The sequence below is a fragment of the Esox lucius genome, chromosome 17, assembly GCF_011004845.1.
Source record: "Esox lucius isolate fEsoLuc1 chromosome 17, fEsoLuc1.pri, whole genome shotgun sequence".
Taxonomy (NCBI): domain Eukaryota; kingdom Metazoa; phylum Chordata; class Actinopteri; order Esociformes; family Esocidae; genus Esox; species Esox lucius.
Genome location: NC_047585.1, coordinates 31,489,950 through 31,507,796, shown reverse-complemented (window position 1 = coordinate 31,507,796; position 17,847 = coordinate 31,489,950). Strand labels below are relative to the sequence as shown.

The window sequence follows — 17,847 nt, the reverse complement described above, 5'->3', positions numbered from 1 at the left end:
AACAGTTTGCTGAAGACAAGCAGACTAGGGACATGGATTACTGGAACCACATCCTGTGGTTTGATAAGGCCAAGATAAACTTATTTGGTTCAGATGGTGTCGAGCGCGTGTGGCGGAAACCAGGTGAGGAGTACAAAGACAAGTGTGTCTTGCCTACAGTCAATCATGGTGGTGGGTGAGTCATGGTCTGGGGCTGCATGAGTGCTGCTGGCACTGGAGAGCTACAGTTCATTGAGGGAATCATGAATGCCAACATGTACTGTGACATACTGAAGCAGAGCATGATCCTCTCCCTTCAGAGCCTGGGTCGCAGGGCAGTATTCCAACATGATAACGACCCCAAACACACCTCCAAGACGACCACTGCCTTGCTAAAGAAGCTGGGGGTAAAGGTGATTGACTAGCCAAGCATGTCTCCAGACCTAAACCCTATTGAGCATCGATGGGGCATCCTCAAATAGAAGGTGGAGGAGTGCAAGGTCTCTATCATCCACCAGCTCTTGGATGTTGTCATGGAGGAGTGGAAGAGAACTCCAGTGGCAACCTGTGAAGCTCTGGTGAACTCCATGCCCAAAAGAATAAAGGCAGTGCTGGAAAATAATGGTGGCCACACAAAATATTGACAGATTTCTTCAGTGTTGTCACATGAAAAAATATAATCAAATATTTTCAAAAATGTGAGGGGTGTACTCACTTTTGTGAGATACTGCATATATATATATATTTAAATGTAGGTTTTATTTATAGGTATTTTCTAAGATAATCATTATCAACTGTGTGGACTAGCTAGCTAACAATGTAATGCTAGAAATTTTTACTACTTGATTAAAGTACTCTCTTTTTTTTATCAAAGTGCAATGTACAAACAAAAAGCGCTACATCAGATATACATAGCACCAGCAGAACATCAGCAGATCATAAAAAAACAACAACATTTAAATCGAAAAAAGAAGTGTATATAATAAATATACACTCAAAACCTTCCTTTTCGACTTTTTTGGAAAGGAAAGAAAAAGTTGCAGTGGTTGCTTAATTTTTTCCGGAGCTGTATATCTATATGTACATATAAACGAGCGAACTGGACTACGACATATTTTCTAGGGCACACAAAAAACGATGAGCTCCTTTGTTTACTATAAACGTTAAGGGTTGCTTAAATAGATCAAGTTATTTCTTAAAAATCATCAGCAAGAGTATTGTTTGAAGAAACCTACATTTATGAATACAAAATTTGGCAAGGCTCATTAGTGTGTTGATTAAGAAATCACTGTCTGTACCAAAAACACAAAAAATAATGTTGTCAAGAGAGAACAGAGATAGATGTACAAGCAGTTTTTTAACCACGCATGCAACATCAACGTGTTGTGACAACACCAATGCAAACGTGGCACAACAAATGAAAGAGCATTGAGACAAAAAACTTCCGGGTCAACACAATCTTTTGATTTTACTCAATACAATTTAATATAATTGTCCTTAATATACGTGTTTGTATATAATTATTTTATTAATTATGTATTGATAAAATAACTACCTAAAAGGAGATATTTCTTTTATTTTCCGGGTCAGTCCGGACAAGAATATATGCCACGTTCCAATGTGCCGATATTTCAGAGACGACGCCATACTCAAAGACGAGAAAAAAACGTGCATCATAACAAATAGTTATTCAATACATATGATTGTATTGCTGCATGTTAACATATGTTTAATAAACAAACATCGTTGCTTTTCACAAGACCATCGTATTCGCACAAACGCCAGTATTGAAGTGCTCGTCAACTGCAAATATCAGCAAACACAAACGTACCCATTACAAACCGTGGCGCGCATGTTTCTTCCAATCTGTGGCTAAGGATACATTAACATTGTCTTTACATGTGTTTGCATACAATGGAAGTAAATGGAGAACAAGATGAATTAATGCTCCATGTTGGCGACGATTTGTTCGCTGATACATTTTCTGATGATAGTGTGTACACTTTTGTCGGTCAAGAATTAAAGATCAGCCAGGTGTTCAGCGCGAACCTCGGCGTGGCTGCGCCTGTTTGGGACGCTGTAAGTTCACGATTGTTATCAATCGTGCAGTAGTATTTTTGTACATGATATATGAAGTTCCCTTGATTATTTTGTGGTGGGTTTAATGTAGTACTGTGTTGAAAAGGCTGCAGCGAGATGTTCGCAGTATTTATTGTTCATTTGTTTCTTAAATAGGCGCTTCATTTATGCCGCTATTTTGAGGAAAACTCACTTAGCTTCGAGGGAAAGCGCATCATCGAGTTGGGTGCAGGGACTGGCATTGTTGGAATACTGGCAGCACGATTGGGTACGTTGGTTGATCCTTGGTCCACCCAGTAGAGGTCATTAAAGATGTTCACCAGTCATAGTTCTTTTAGTAGCATAATGATTTTATTTCTCATCACTGTCACAATAATTAGACATAAACGTTGCTGATTTCCTCATACATTTATAACATTAATGTGTTCACCTTGAAAGAGATTTCAGGTTAAATCACGTTATGTAAATAACATTTGTTGCCTTTAGAGAGACTTAGCAGAAAAGGGTATGAATGTTGCATAGGAAATGGAGATTGTCACATTTAACTACAGTTTGCCTAAGCCAGTAACCTATACAAAAACAACTTGAGGATTTTCTGAAGTTGAATTCTTGTGAGACTGGTTTCTATAAAATCTGAATCCTATAGAATTTGTATAAGAAGAAATCCAGCATGAAAACTCAAATAGAAATCCATGTTGGTGCTTCGAAATCCTGATAGAAAACCCTGAAGCATTTTTTGACTAGGGATATCGGACATCTTCTGATGGTTGTGACGGTATGGGCAGTGTATGCATCACCTAGCAGTATCCAAGAATGTATGCAGTTGTTTGATGCTATCACCCCTTTTAAATCTAAATCAGTCGTGGATTGTGTCTTGCTTTTAATCACGCACACCTGTCTGTGTTCGATACCAATTTGTGAGACTGGTGAGGCCCACATTGTGGATTAAACTGTGTGCTGGGTATTGTTTGGCAATGCAAACAAAAATGTCCTCATCATAACCATGTGTTCCCTATTGATACACTCTCTGCCCTGGGAACAGTGTACCAAACAGACACAGGTTTGCCAGTCTTGTACACCTGTACAATGGTGGGCCCTATTAAAGAAGGAATCTTACTGTTTAAATAACTGCACATGACTCGTCCTCCAGTGCATTTCTCAGACTTTACCAAATGGGGTATTTACTTCTTATTTCTCACTGTTACAGGAGCGTATGTGACCTTGACGGACCTCCCGCTCGCTGTCCCACAACTACAAAGCAACCTCTCTGCGAACATGCCGTCGTTTGGCTGGCCTTCTGTCACTCCCTCTGTCCTTCCTCTCTCATGGGGCCAGGACCAGCATAGCTTTCCCTCAGACTGGGACCTGGTGCTGGGTGCAGACATTGTGTACCTCGCTGAGACCTATCCCCTCCTGATGGACACACTTGTTCACCTGTGTCAGGGCGGGGCCATGGTGTACCTGTCTTCCAAGATGAGAGGAGAGCACGGGACACCTGGCTTCTACAGAGACACTCTGCCTCAGAGATTTCATGTAGAGCTGGTGCACTGTGACCCCACGCAGAACATTAACATCTACCGTGCTGTTCTGAGGGGGAAGCAGTGACAGGAACGAGACCCAATTGGACTTGGAAAAGACCAACACGGTGCCTGACTGACTGTCAGTCTAGAGGGATCCCTCTACACATCCTTCCTGAGAAAAATTACATGACTATTGCCAGAACACATACAGTGCATCCTTATGGGTTATTAAGATCAGGGAGAAAAAGACAAATATTTACACACAACATTTTGCTGCGCAGATGCTGGATACCAAAGAAAGTGTACCCAAAATAGGTATGAATGTTTGGACGATCTAGTAACAGATTAAAATATACTTTAGGGGGCAGAAAAAGCAAAAGGGGTTTAATTACTTTGAATATATTGTTTATACCATAGGCTTAAATACCTTTTTTAGTCAACATCGACAGATTTTGCCCCCAGTCCCCCTCCCTTCGTCTGTGTGTACTTCATCCCCTCACTCTCCTGTTCTCTGCTGATGTACAGGGTTTTTTGTTCACAAAAGAAAAGCCTGTTTGTTCCGCTGAAGAGTTTCAAAGAAAGAGAGCCCGGCTGTCCTCCCTCCATCTCTCCCAGTGCTGTGGCTAACCTGACAAAAGCAACAGATCCCTATCTGTTTTCACCATCTGCTCTCCACCAGTGGTCCACAGGGTCCCCACACCAGTAACCAGCACTCATTGTGTTTTTAATAACCTTTTGACTAACATTGATATAGATCTAAATTGTTACAATGCCCAGTGCGATTTGGACAAAAATTAACATCTGGTGCAGCACGAAATATTATATGCATTACTTTACAATGCCAGCTGTGCCTTCAACCATTTTCTAATTGAAAAACAACATAGCTTTTTGAGACGCAACACATAAGACAACGTTTATACAGAAAACCCCATATAATTTAACTTATCTCTCAGAGAAAATGACGCAAACTACAGACAGTGAGCATAGTTGGCTTTACCAATCCCGCTAAAGGAAGTAAAACCAATACCAAGAGATGGAGGCTGGGATGGATTGTGGCAGTTAGAAAAGTTAATATACTAGAAGGCATCCAGCAACAGAATAGAACGTATGAGTCTAATCAATCATCTTAAACTGACAAGTTGTTTGTTAGTAAGCAGTGGTGTGTTGTGTACACAGGTAGGCTACACACTATATACCCACCTTGGGGTATACACACCTTGTCTATCATGAACTATTACCAGTTTGCTAAAATCTGTTAAATCCTTTCCAGAGCTCCATAATTGAATTTGGTGTTGGGGTCAATTTTTGATTGGACCATCGACATTGTCGACACCTTATCACAACAGATTTTCCGCTCATTGAGGAAAGAGGATTTAGAATTAACTTTTCAAGCTGGTTTCGTGGACACCGATTTTGCCTAGTCCTGGACAAAAAAACCTCAAAAGTCAATGGAGGTTCCAATTGAGCTTGATTTTTTTTCCCATTGAGCTGGATATTTTTAGTCTAGATCAAGACTAAATCTGTTTCTGCAAAACCAGCCTTTAGAGGTGAGTCAGATACCTTAAAAGTGTAGGCATATGATATGAATTAATAACCGCAGTTTAGGGTGTTAAAAGTGTTGGAAGTTTTTTCAAATTTTTAGCACACATTAGCCTTCACTTAAATAATGAAGAATATGCACACTTCCAGTCAGATGTAAAATTATTTAATAGTTGAGCTATCTGTCAAATGACCTTCCTCAGAAAAAGACATGGTTATTTTCCTGAAATCTCAACTATTAAAGACATTTGGAATAATGTGCCTTCATATCACCTCTTTGGTGAAACTTGCACTCATGTGGGTTTAGAGATTTTAAACTAAATGGTGACTCGTCAAAAGTTGTTTCAAAATGTTTTACTCAACATGCAAATAAAAAAAGCAATACAAGGACTCTTAGTTTTTCTTTCTTTGAATAAAATAAAAAGGAAAATGGAACAAACATTCATGCCAAAAAGAAAAACATTGCCTGTTGAGTTGCTTGAGGACTCGTGCTGTCACTGCCCACAGGCCCACATGGTCATCCATGTCCAACCGCTTGTGTGATCTGGACTTTATTTACAGACTCTGGAAACACTTGTTTATATTGACCTGCTGATCAAATGAACATGCAAAAATATTTATGTTCTATTAAAAGGTAGTGTCGTCCGGCACTGCCAGAATGACCGTCCCTCAGAGTGTGGTTCAACTCTAGGTTTCTTCCTAGGCTCCCACCCAAGGAGGGAGTTTTTTCTAGCAGCTGGCTCAATTTCAAACTCATCCCAAACCATCTTAAATGGGTTGGGGTCAGGTGATTGTGGAGGCCATGTCATGTGATGCATCAAAATCACTATCCTTGGTCAAATAGCCCTTACACATCCTGTAGGTGTGTTTTGGGACATGGTCCTGTTGAAAAATGATAGGTCCACTGAGTGCAAAACCAGGTGTTATGTATTGCTGCAGAATGCTGTGGTAGCCAACCTGGTTGAGTATGCCTTAAATTCTAAGTAAATCACAGACAGTGTCAACAGCAAAAGACCCCAGACCATCATACCTCCTCCTCCATGCATCGTGGGAACCACACATTGAGAGATCATCCGTTCACCCACTCAAATTTGGACTCATCAAACCAAAGGACAGATTTCCACTGGTATTATGTCAATTTTTCATATTTCTAGGACCAAGCAAGACTCTTCTTATTGGTCCTTCAGTAGTGCTTTCTTATCAGCAATTTGACCATAAAGGCCCGATTCACTCAGTCTCCAAACATCTGATGTATCTGTTACTTGAACTCTGTGAATTTCTGATTTCCGATTTCTGAGGCTGGTCAATCGAAATAACATATCAACTGTAGCAGATGTAACTCTGTGTATTCCTTTTATGTGGTGGCCCTCATGAGAGTCAGTTTCATCACAGTGCTTGATGGTTTTTGTGACTGCACTGAAGAAACATTTTCTGGCATTTTGTATACCCACCCCAACACATTAAAAAGGAAAGAAATTCCACAAATTAAGTTTTAACATGGCATTGTTAAATTAAATGCATTCCATGTGACTATTCCATGAAGCTGGTTCAGAGAATGCCAAGAGTGTGCAAAGCAGTAATCAGAGCAAAGGGTGGCTACTTTGAAGAAACAAGACATGTTTTTTTGTTAATTACATAATTCCAAGTGTTCATTCATAGTTTTGATGCCTTCAGTGAGAATCTACAATGTAAGTAGTCATGAAAATAAAGGAAACTCATTGAATGAGTTTTGGACTCATCAAACTTTTGGCCTGTACTGTATATATATACACACACAAACACACATAGATGCGCTCTAAAGTTTGCATACCCTTGGAGAATTGGTACTATATGTAGCATTTGTAACGAAAACATGAGTGAGCAGGCAAAACAAATGTATTTTATTTCTTATGGGATTCACATTCAACTGTAGGTCATAACAGAATGGCACAATCATAAAACAAAACATGGCAACAAAGAAAAAAAAAATGAACTGACAAAAAGTCTGCATACGCTTAGTTCTTAATACTGTGTATTGCCCCCTTTAGCATCAATGACAGCGTGCAGTCTTTTGTAATAGTTGTCTATGCATTCTTGCAGGTGGTATAGCTGCCCATTCGTCTTGGCAAAATGCCTTCAGGTCATGCAAAGTTGTTGGTCGTCTTGCATGAACCGCATGTTTGAGATCTCCCCAATGTGGCTCGATGATATTATGGTCAGGAGCCTGACCAGAACCACCTTTTTCTGCTGTAACCACACAAGGGTCAACTTGGCCTTGTGCTTAGGGTCATTGTCGTGCTGGAAGGTCCAAGAGCGTCCCATGCGCAGCTTTCGTGCAGAATAATTCTGTATTTTCTGATAACATGCTGCATTTAGTTTGTCATACATTTTCACAAGGCTCCCCCAAAACATCAGTGCAGTAAAGGCTTCTTTCTGGCAACTCGACCATCAAGCAAATTTTTGTTCAAGTATCATTGTATTGTGCTCCTTGAAACAACCACACTGTCTTTTTCCAGAGCAGCCTGTATTTCTCCTTAAGTAACCTGTGGGTTTTTCTTTGTATCCCCAACTATTCTTCTGGCAGTTTTGGCTGAAATCTTTCTTGGTCTACCTGACCTTGGCTTGGTATCAAGAGATCCCTGACTTTTCCACGTCTGAATAAGTGATTGAACAATACTGACTGGCATTTGGAAGGCTTCTTATTCTTTTCATATCCTTTCCCATCTTTATAAAGTTCCATTACCTTGTTACGCAAGGTCTTAGGACATTTCTTTTCTGCTCCCCAAGGGTCAGTATCTAGCCTGCTCAGTGCATCCACATGAGAGCTAACAAACAATTTATACACATACACTAATTGCAATTTAAAAAGCCACAGGTATGGGAAATTCACCTTTATTTGCCATTTTCACCTGTCTGTGTCACATTGTGCATCTGTAACAAGGCCAAACATTCAAGGGTATGTAAACTTTTGATCAGGGCCATTTTGGTAATCATTATGATTTAAAAAGGAGCCAAACTACTATGTGATGATAAATGGATCATACGATCACTATCCTTAAATAAAAGTTTTTTTGCATGATCAGTCATATACAGCTCCGGAAAGAATGAAGAGCCCGCTGCACCTTTTTCTTTCCTTTCCAAAAAAGTCGAAAAGGAAGGTTTTGAGTGAGGAACAGAAGGGTTAAATTTAAGAGACCACTGCAAATTGAAAGCTTCTGTTCCTCACTCTAAACGTTCCTTTTCAACTTTTTTGGAATGTAAAGAAAAAGGTGCAGTGGTCTCTTAATTTTTTCTGGAGCTGTAAATAAATATACATACATTTTTATGCATAGGCTCTCACAATACTGTTTTACATGAGAATCAAAATTATTGTTTGGAACCATTAAACTAAAGGCAGTATTGAGCAGGGGTATAGCTTTTCAATGCAGCCCATCAGTGGATTATCTTTTTCCGAAGAATATCCCACTGGGACACAAAAAGACTGTAATTGGAATGAAACCACCCAGTAAATCAGTCAAGAAACCACAGAAGTAATGGAAAATTATTTTGTTCCTTTTCTAATCACATTGGTGACCAGTTCATAATAACAGTAAAGTACAGTAAATGTCCAATATAACACCATGGCTATCTGTATCTAAGAACTCTGTGCTTTGACGCGCCTAAAAACAGCCTTTTTGACCATATACTCTACCAGATATAATTTTCTATAGTGTTATTCTGAAATCTTATGTGCACAGTCCCTAATCCTCAATCTGGCTTAAATTCGAACGGATCCCAATAAATGGGACAGCTTTTGTTGCCTCAAACAATTGACTTCAGCTAAAAAAGGCTGAAGTAAGCATTTGGGAGCAGCCGTTGTTTTTTTAACTGCTGTGTCATATTGGTCTCTGCGTGTATGTACAGACACAGTCCATGTTTCCACTCTCAGTCAAAAGAGAATGTGGCTGAGTGGGGGATGTCAACCGGGAGAGTGCCTTTAAAAAAAAAAAATTTAATTAAAGAATTTCACTGTTATGTTTTGACGGGAACGTTGGATGTGGATGAGAGAAGGATGTCAGCTGTGCTGGTGACGGGGGAGTGAGGGTGTGCGGCAATAGGACGGGCCCAATAACAGTTGTCCAGTTGGTGTAGACAGGATCTGACCATACTGTGACAGCACGGACCTTCGCCAGTCGCACTGACCAGCGGTATGTGAAAAGATACTGTAGTCATGGGGTAAATAAGACTTGACTTATCTTTATTTAATAACTCTACATTGCCTCACTTGTTTGTTTTGATCCAAACATTAATGTTTTTAGGCAGGTTTGGCCTATAAAAATCACATTTCTGTTACATCAGCAGTTACTGTAGTTTAACTAAATCTCATTTGGTGAGATTTTTTTTTTTTCAAAATGCTAACTTGAAAAGACATCTACATTAGGGATAAAACATTAAAATGTATTTTTTCCCCTCTACAATGTTATCAGAAGTCAGTCCATGGTTTCAGAAGTGTGATGGAGTACTGGGCTGGGAGTCCACCACCCCTGTATGCCAAATGTGGGACTGTTCCTGGACGAAACTTTGCACATGCGTAAGTTGTTTTGAAGTGATTCTGTCTCTGTGAAAGCTTGTCAGTTGAGAAACCTAAACAAATACCTGTACTCTGCTAAGTTACCTTTTGGTCAGTAACACAATATGATGCTATGGATTAGTATGGTCATACCAACTTTCCTCAACTGATTATATAGAGCCTTGAATATGCAAATTTAATGTAACCTTTCAGGATCTACAAATGACATATTGAAGTTCCCAGATTTCTCACTCTTCCTTGCACTTAACAGAACTATTCGCACTGCTCTGTTACAAACATATGAGTACATATTAGCAACCTGGATGCAATTTATTAAAGCCCACTATGAGAGTTTTGTGCTACAGTTTGTTTGAGTGGTATTTCTTTGCTAATATCGCTGTCTGTTTTTCTGGCTCTTAAGCCTAGCTTACTATTGGCAAGTCCTATGAAATGCGAATTCACTCCTTCTGAGAGTGATACTCACAATAGCTGTCTTGTTTGTCTTAGCATGGGCCATGCTCACGCTGCCTTGTCCAATGCAGTGCAAACCTGCTATGCACTGTGCAATGACTGTTATGAGGCATGACAATGCACCTCCAGTGCCCTCTACTCTGGCGGAACTCAAGTTAGAGCTCCTGGGAGTGGAATGGCATGCTATGTTCAGACAGTATGGAACATGGGAAAACTTGCATTTTCAGGGTTTTCTTAATTAGAAGTCTGTGATTTCAGGATTCCATGAGGGTATTATAACAAGCAATTCCCTCACACCTGAGGTTCTCTTGTTGTCAGCCATCTATTTCCTGTGTTTGAGGGGCGTGTAATTCCTGTGCCAGTTAATCATTCCATTTGATAATGTTCGGGGGAAATGTTTCAAACTCCTATCAAACTCATTGTAAATGTCTTAAACGTAAAGATGTCCAACAGACTTGGATCAAGCTCGTCACCCCCTCTTGATTTCTTTGTGTCTACAGTTATTATACACATTTAACTGAATCTTCACTATTATATGTTGCAAATAAACCAATCAAAAAAAATAAAATAATTAAGCTTGTTATGGTCAGGGTTATGGTTCTTATTTTTGATATTTGAATTGATGATGCAGAAGAAGGCATTGCTACCTCACAGGCAGAGTTTCCTAAACATGCAGTAGGCAGCAGTGCCTCCCAGATGCCTTCCAGGGCACCTTTGTCATGTGACATACAAAACCCATAGGTTGTCATACTGATTTACTGACCAAAAAATGAAAGGTGGGGGGCTTCTGGTCAGCTCAATGTTTCAGCTCAATGTTTTCCTTTTTGAAAGTGAAGGTGGATTGAGAGCAAACCCACAGTGTGATATCTCTTCGCCTCCCTCAGGCAAGAGGGATTATAGAAAGAACTGTGCATTGGTTTTCATCTCTCTTTGTTGGCACACAGAAGCAAAAGCAGAATTTTCTTAAGCTGAGCAATCTTTATAATCATAAACAGAGGAAAACTCCCTGCAACAGATGGTACTGTACAAAGATAATGGAAATCATGTAGTTTGTATTTACACCAAAATAGACTAATATTTACAAGAAGTAAACTTGGATCACTAATGTATTTACTTCTTGGTGGGGAACTTTGCAATGCTATGTAAGGGGGGGGGGGGGGGTTGGTTATCATCTCCATGTTTTGCTTTTCATCCAGACTCCTATTTCCACAGGTATCAGGACAAGCATCGGGCTGCAGATGTTCATCCATACATCTGTGAGAGGCAAGACCAGGGAAGGGAGCCCAGCTGTTGGACGGTACCAGGCTCTAGGACTGGAGGGGTCCTACAGGATTACACTAATTGGACTGATCAAGATCTATCTGCCCCTCATTTCCCCTTTGCTCTTGAAAGCCAGGCCCAACAGCTCCAGGGTCTGAGGGACTACCAGGCGCAGGAGAGGAGAGAGAGAGAATGGCTGGTGGGAGAGGTTCACAGAGCTGCAGCCAGGGACAGGGAGAGGGACAGGGAGAGTGAGAGGAGGAGGCAGAGGGAGGGGTGGCAGGCAAGGTGGGAGCCCTGGAGTCCTGTCCACTACAGAAGAGAGCCAGCCAAGAGGAGTCTGAGCAACAGTAGTTACCGGGAGCTGGAGGCCTGGGCAGCACGTTACAGTCACTCCCTCCCGAGGAAGAGGCGCCTGGAGGCAGGTCTGTGGGGTGTAGCCCACGGGTCACAAGACACTGACCGACTCCCGGAGAGAGTGCCATGGGGCCACAGAGGTGGAGCGGAACCAAGAACAGGCGCAGCCCACCTAACCGGAGTGCCTTGTCAGCCGAGAGAGTGGGGACGTTGGGAGAGGAGGGACACACAGCCGGCCGTGTCTCACCGGGGGTCTCAGTTAGTGACCCCTGATAAAACATACCCGTCCGACACCAAGGAGAACGAGTCCCGCTACCAGAAGAGGGGGTTTAGTCAACCGCCAGGCTACATTCCACCTCCGCCTTATAACACCCCACACAGCATTTCACCCGCAACGCAACGTGATGAGAAATACACCGCTAAAGAAGCAATGGCTTCAGCGTATGCCACTTGGGACTGGGGAGCCAGCAGACACACATACAGTACACTGCCTACACCAAGGAAGAAAGACTACTCTGTACTAGACTTTCCCAGGGAAAGGGGAGGGGCAGGTGAGTTCATAAATGAAGAGTGGAAACAGAGGACCTGGTCTGATCCTGGAGGCCACAGGCAGACGGGACGGGCTGTAACTGGTCAGTGGACTGGCTCTTCGGCCCATCCACAGAACACGCCAGTCCAGTCTCATAGCCTTTCACCACCGCAACAGTGCCTGGAACAGCCTCAGGCGGTCGCACTCAGTGAGACGGACTCCCACAGTACCAACACAGAAAGAGAGGTCAGTCTTAAGAAAAGGAGAGGCCGGGAGACCATATTTTGCTTGGTGTCTCGCATGGGTGGAGTAGCAGGGCTGTCAAGTTCTCCTGAGGAACCACATAAACCCCTTTCCCTGCCACTCTTCACCACGTCGCCTCTGACCGCTGTGTCAAACAGCGAGTTAGGCAGGGCATCTCAAAACGTAGAGGAGCCTGATGCTAGTAAAGATTCGCCCGAGCTTGCAGACGAAGTGGATTCAGCGGTGCAATTCCTCCAGCCTGATTCTAGGGTTACAACCCAGACCCCCGCCTCTGTAAGGAACTGCAATAACAAACCTAACCTGAAGGGGGCACTAGAGTGGAAGGGGAGTGAGCAGATAGCAGCACACAGGGAGGAGCTTCTAAGGGCCATTCGAAGAAGACCTAAGCTTCAAGGGGAGGAAACAGACATACACCGCCTGCCCAATACGACGGACAGTGAAGTTGTCTTGCCAGAAGGCACCAGTGTTAAAGCTTTGTCACCTGTGTCCAGGAGAAAAGAGATGCAGACACTGGCTCCTGTGTCAGCCAAGTACCCCTTATGGAGGGAACCCAGTTCCACAGGCAGAGTCAAGAGTGAAAATCCTTCACCTTCCTACTTGACCTGCGAGGGTGAGCTGATTAAGAATCTGGATAATGATTGTACAGAAAATAGACATGATGTTAGAACTCATCCCCACAATGTTGAAGTGAGGCAACTAGAGCTCAAGAGGGACACAGAGTCTGACAGTAGCAGTGGTCTGCTGGTCATCGATGCGACTTGTGTTGTAGTCAGAGTGGAGTTCATTTTTCCTCCTAAAATAGAACATGTCCAGTATTTGTGCTCACCAACTCCTAGTGAACAAACTGAGCCTGACCCCAGCCCCCCTATCAACCCCATGGAAACAGATAAAGAAATCCAGGATGATACTACACCTACACCTGATCAGACCATTGATAAATCAGCCCCGATTTGCTCCCTGTTAGATATGAAGGAGTCTGTGACTAGTTTTGAAGAGCTATATCTACAGGAGAAGGTGGATGAAGAGCATCATATTTCCTCTCACACATCTGTCAGTGAAACAGACATACCTCAGCAGTCAGAGGAGACCAACCAACTCGCTGAATCACTATCTTCCTCAACTTCAGTCCCTGAGAGTGAGACCTTGGAGGAGCGTGCTGAGAGGATTTTGGGGATCCCGTTTCAGAGCTCTTGTGTTCTGGATAAAACAGAAAATAATGAGATGAAACAGCTGACAAAAGATGAGAAGGATGAAGATACTCCGGAGGAGCAAGTGTCAGAGCCGTCACCTGAGACCGAAGAGGATGTTTCTGTTATTGACAGTGACGTTCTTTCATATGACCAGTCTTCAACAGACATGCTCGAAGAGTCCAAGATGGAGCAGAGGGGACAGATATGTGATGTCTCTGTGGAGAACTCCAGTAACTGCTTGTTGGACGTAAAGGTTATGCCAGACAGAGATAGTGAAAACAAGCTCCCATTTGATCCCTGGCATGAAGCTGGCCAATTTGGTGATGTTTTTTTCCCACCCATCTCATGTTGCCCCAACTTACCTCTGAGTTTCTCCAATCCTCCCTCACATTCATCTACAGATGCTGTGTCCCTGAATAATTCCAGACCCTCCTCTCCATCTCATCTCTTGTTAACTTCACCCTCCCAGTTCATTTCTTTATCTCCACATCCTGGCACTGAGTCCTCCTCTCTCTCTGATGAATTTCCACTCTATCCCTCAGATGGAAATGTACCCGTTTTCCCTGCTTCCTGTACACCTGAACTTTCAGATTCCTTGTCCCGATTACCCTCTCCCCCTCCCTCTCACTCAGCCCACCCCTCCTCCTCCAGTACTCCTCCTCCCTCAGGCCCCCACTCCCCTTCGAGTTCTCCTCCTCCCTCCACTTCTGTGCCCCCCTCCACCTCCAGTACCCCTTCTCCTTCGGTTCCCCACTCCCCCTCAAGTTCTACTCCTCTCTCCTCCTCCAGCTCTCCTCCTCCCTCAGTCTCCCTCTCCCCCTCCAGTTCCCTGCATCCCTCAGTCTCCCTCACTCCATCTAGTTCTCCGCCTCCTCCCCCTGTCCCCCACTCCTCCTCCAGTTCTCCTCCCTCTCCATCAGTGTCCCTCTCCCCCTCCTGTTCTCCACCTCCTCCGCCTCCTCCCTCTGTTCCCCACTCCCCCTGCAGTTCTCCTCCTCCCTCTTCCTCAGTCCAGCACCCCACCTCTAGTTCCCCTGCTCCCCCTCCCTCAGTTCCGTTCTCCCCCTCCAGTTCTCCAACTCCTTCCCCTGTCCCACACTCCACCTCTAGTTTACCTCCTCTCTCTTCCTTAGTCCAGCACCCCACTTCTACTTCTCCTTCTCACACTCCCTTAGTCCCCCTCTCCCCCTCCAGTTCTCCTCCCCCTCCTTCAGTCCCCCTCTCCCCCTCCAGTTCTCCTCCCCCTCCTTCAGTCCCCCTCTCCCCCTCCAGTTCTCCTCCCCCTCCTTCAGTCCCCCTCTCCCCCTCCAGTTTTCCTCATCCCACTCCTTCAGTCTCCCTCTCCTCCTCCAGTTCTCCTTCTCCCCCTCCCTCAGTTCCCCTCTCCCCCTCCAGTTCTCCTTCTCCCACTCCCTTAGTCCCCCTCTCCCCCTCCAGTTCTCCTCCCCCTCCTTCAGTCCCCATCTCCCCCTCCAGTTCTCCTCCCCCTCCTTCAGTCCCCCTCTCCCCCTCCAGTTCTCCTCCCCCTCCTTCAGTCCCCCTCTCCCCCTCCAGTTCTCCTCCCCCTCCTTCAGTCCCCCTTTCCCCCTCCAGTTCTCCTCCCCCTCCTTCAGTCCCCCTCTCCCCCTCCAGTTTTCCTCATCCCACTCCTTCAGTCTCCCTCTCCTCCTCCAGTTCTCCTTCTCCCCCTCCTTCCTTCCCCTTCTCCCCCTCCAATTCTCCTTCTCCTTCAAACCAACTCTCCTCCTCTGATTCTCCTCCTACCCTTTCCTTAGTCCCACTCTCCTCCTGTAGTTCTCCTCCTCCACCTCCCTCAATCCCCCACTCCCGCTCCAGTTCTCCTCCCCCTTACACAGCCCAGCTCTCCCCCTCCATTTCTCCCCCTCCCCCAATCCATCTTTCCCCCTCCAGTTCTCCCCCTCCAACTCACTCACTCTCCCCCTCAAGATCTCCTCCCCTTCCAGACCCCTCCTCTAGAGCAAAGAGTCCAGAGATAGTAGGCAAGGCTTTTACCCCTGTCTTGTCCGCGTTCACCACACCCACCACATATATAGAGGAACCCCGATACCCAAAGGCCCTCTGGGATGCAGTGAAATGCATCCGTAAGCATACAGCGCCTGATTCAGAGAATGAGGAGGAGGGTTGTGAGCCGTGGGGTCCAGAGAGTGTTGCTTCGGACGATGCTGCCCTAGATGACCTTGATTTGGGTTTAGGGGAGATGTCTCAGAGAAGAGAAGAGAACGTGTCCAGCTCTAGGGGAAGCCCTCTGGAAGTAGCAGAAGACATGGAGGCGGAAAGGGATCTAGACATGTTGGTAACGTCAACACGTGGTGAAAGAAGCAGCGAGAAGGAGCCCAGCGGGCCCGCTGAAGATGACACACTGTCCTGCAGCAGTACAGACAGCCACGGCTCAGGAGACACTGTGATCATGGGGGCAGATGGAGAGTCTGAGGAGGAGACAGAGACTGAGGAGGAGACCGATTATGAAGCTGACATCATCAGTGAGGAGGAGGAGCCCAACCCCAACATAGGGCACTGTGTTACTGCTGGACAGGAATGGAGCTGCACCGTGGGGCCTAAGAGATACGTCGTAGTGGAGGGGCAGGACGAGGGAGACAGGGAGCTGAGATCCACAGCGGAGCCTCAAAATGAGGGATCTTGGTCTGAGATACAGGCGACAACACAGCAAGTGGAGGGAACGGTAGAGTGTGAGAAGTCTGACGGAGTGAGAAACTTGGAAGGAACGGAGAACAGAGGTTTGTTTGGTGTTATGGCATCTGAAGAGGCTGGTGGTGGTATGGGTGACCATCATTTGAATCATCCCTAATCGGGGAGTCCTGTGAGTGGGATGTTCCCTGTCAGTGAAGTCAATAGCTAAGTCAACAAGTGATATGGTATTTTATCAATAGATGAACTTGAACTTAAAATAACATTTAGTATTACCTAACATTTTAATTCCCTTCAGAGCCTTATATTGAGACTTTTTGTGTGGGATTTTACTTTTTATAGGCATACAATACTTTTAATAGTAGTAAATACATATAAAAACATATCTTAATTTTTTAAGGTCATCTTCCAGATTTGTTAGATTGAAGAGCATAGTTATTGCCAAAGTATTTACCGAGGGTCATGTCTATTTGCTGTGTTTGGGAATGGATCTAGTTTTCCCATTAATATTCATGTTGTGAGATTTTTGTCTTAGAGATGTGCATGTAGTTTTATGCCTTTTTGACTTAGTCCAAATTTTTTTATGATTGAGTAATTGTAATGTATAATAAATCATAATTTAATAAATGAACCTATGAACCTCCTCTTTAGGTAATGTATTCTTCCTGATTTGGCTTTTATTACTTACTGTACATCAGCTAGACCAGGATGCGATGCATAGAAACATAGAAATAATTAAAAAACAAAAAAAATACATTAAAATAATAACTGTAAATACACGCTTATAATAATATCAATTCTACAAAGGAAATGTATTTGTGGCTGTATGCAGTGTGACTATATTTTCTGCCTGCCTTCCAGTTTTGTTTTGCTGTAAAGTGTTGACATAAAATGAGCTGATATACACTCACCTAAAGGATTATTAGGAACACCATACTAATACTATGTTTGACCCCCTTTCGCCTTCAGAACTGCCTTAATTCTACGTGGCATTGATTCAACAAGGTGCTGAAAGCATTCTTTAGAAATGTTGGCCCATATTGATAGGATAGCATCTTGCAGTTGATGGAGATTTGTGGGATGCACATCCAGGGCACAAAGCTCCCGTTCCACCACATCCCAAAGATGCTCTATTGGGTTGAGATCTGGTGACTGTGGAGGCCATTTCAGTACAGTGAACTCATTGTCATGTTCAAGACACCAATTTGAAATGATTCGAGCTTTGTGACATGGTGCATTATCCTGCTGGAAGTAGCCATCAGAGGATGGGTACATGGTGGTCATAAAGGGATGGACATGGTCAGAAACAAACAACCTATTTGTAGTGGAGATGAGTGGTACCCGGTGAGATCTTCTGCTGTTGTAGCCCATCCGCCTCAAGGTTGTGCGTGTTGTGGCTGCACAAATGCTTTGCTGCATTTCAGTCAAAGTTGCTCTTTTATCAGCTTGAATCAGTCGGCCCAT

At 43.9% G+C, this 17,847-nt stretch overlaps 2 protein-coding genes across 2 annotated transcripts; both read left to right on the top strand.

Annotated features, from left to right (window-relative positions):
- The first annotated feature begins 1,778 nt into the window (after positions 1 to 1,778).
- Positions 1,779 to 5,507, top strand: eef1akmt3 (EEF1A lysine methyltransferase 3). Its single transcript, XM_010881145.3, has 3 exons — positions 1,779 to 2,058; positions 2,215 to 2,326; positions 3,266 to 5,507. The coding sequence occupies exons 1-3, from the start codon at positions 1,879 to 1,881 to the stop codon at positions 3,661 to 3,663; spliced, it is 690 nt and encodes a 229-aa protein (XP_010879447.2). The 5' UTR covers positions 1,779 to 1,878; the 3' UTR covers positions 3,664 to 5,507.
- Positions 5,508 to 9,121: 3,614 nt separating this feature from the next.
- On the top strand, positions 9,122 to 16,543 carry si:ch211-159e12.5. Its single transcript, XM_034287427.1, has 4 exons — positions 9,122 to 9,311; positions 9,563 to 9,666; positions 11,329 to 14,480; positions 15,492 to 16,543. The coding sequence occupies exons 2-4, from the start codon at positions 9,590 to 9,592 to the stop codon at positions 16,541 to 16,543; spliced, it is 4,281 nt and encodes a 1,426-aa protein (XP_034143318.1). The 5' UTR covers positions 9,122 to 9,311; positions 9,563 to 9,589.
- The last annotated feature ends 1,304 nt before the right edge of the window (positions 16,544 to 17,847 follow it).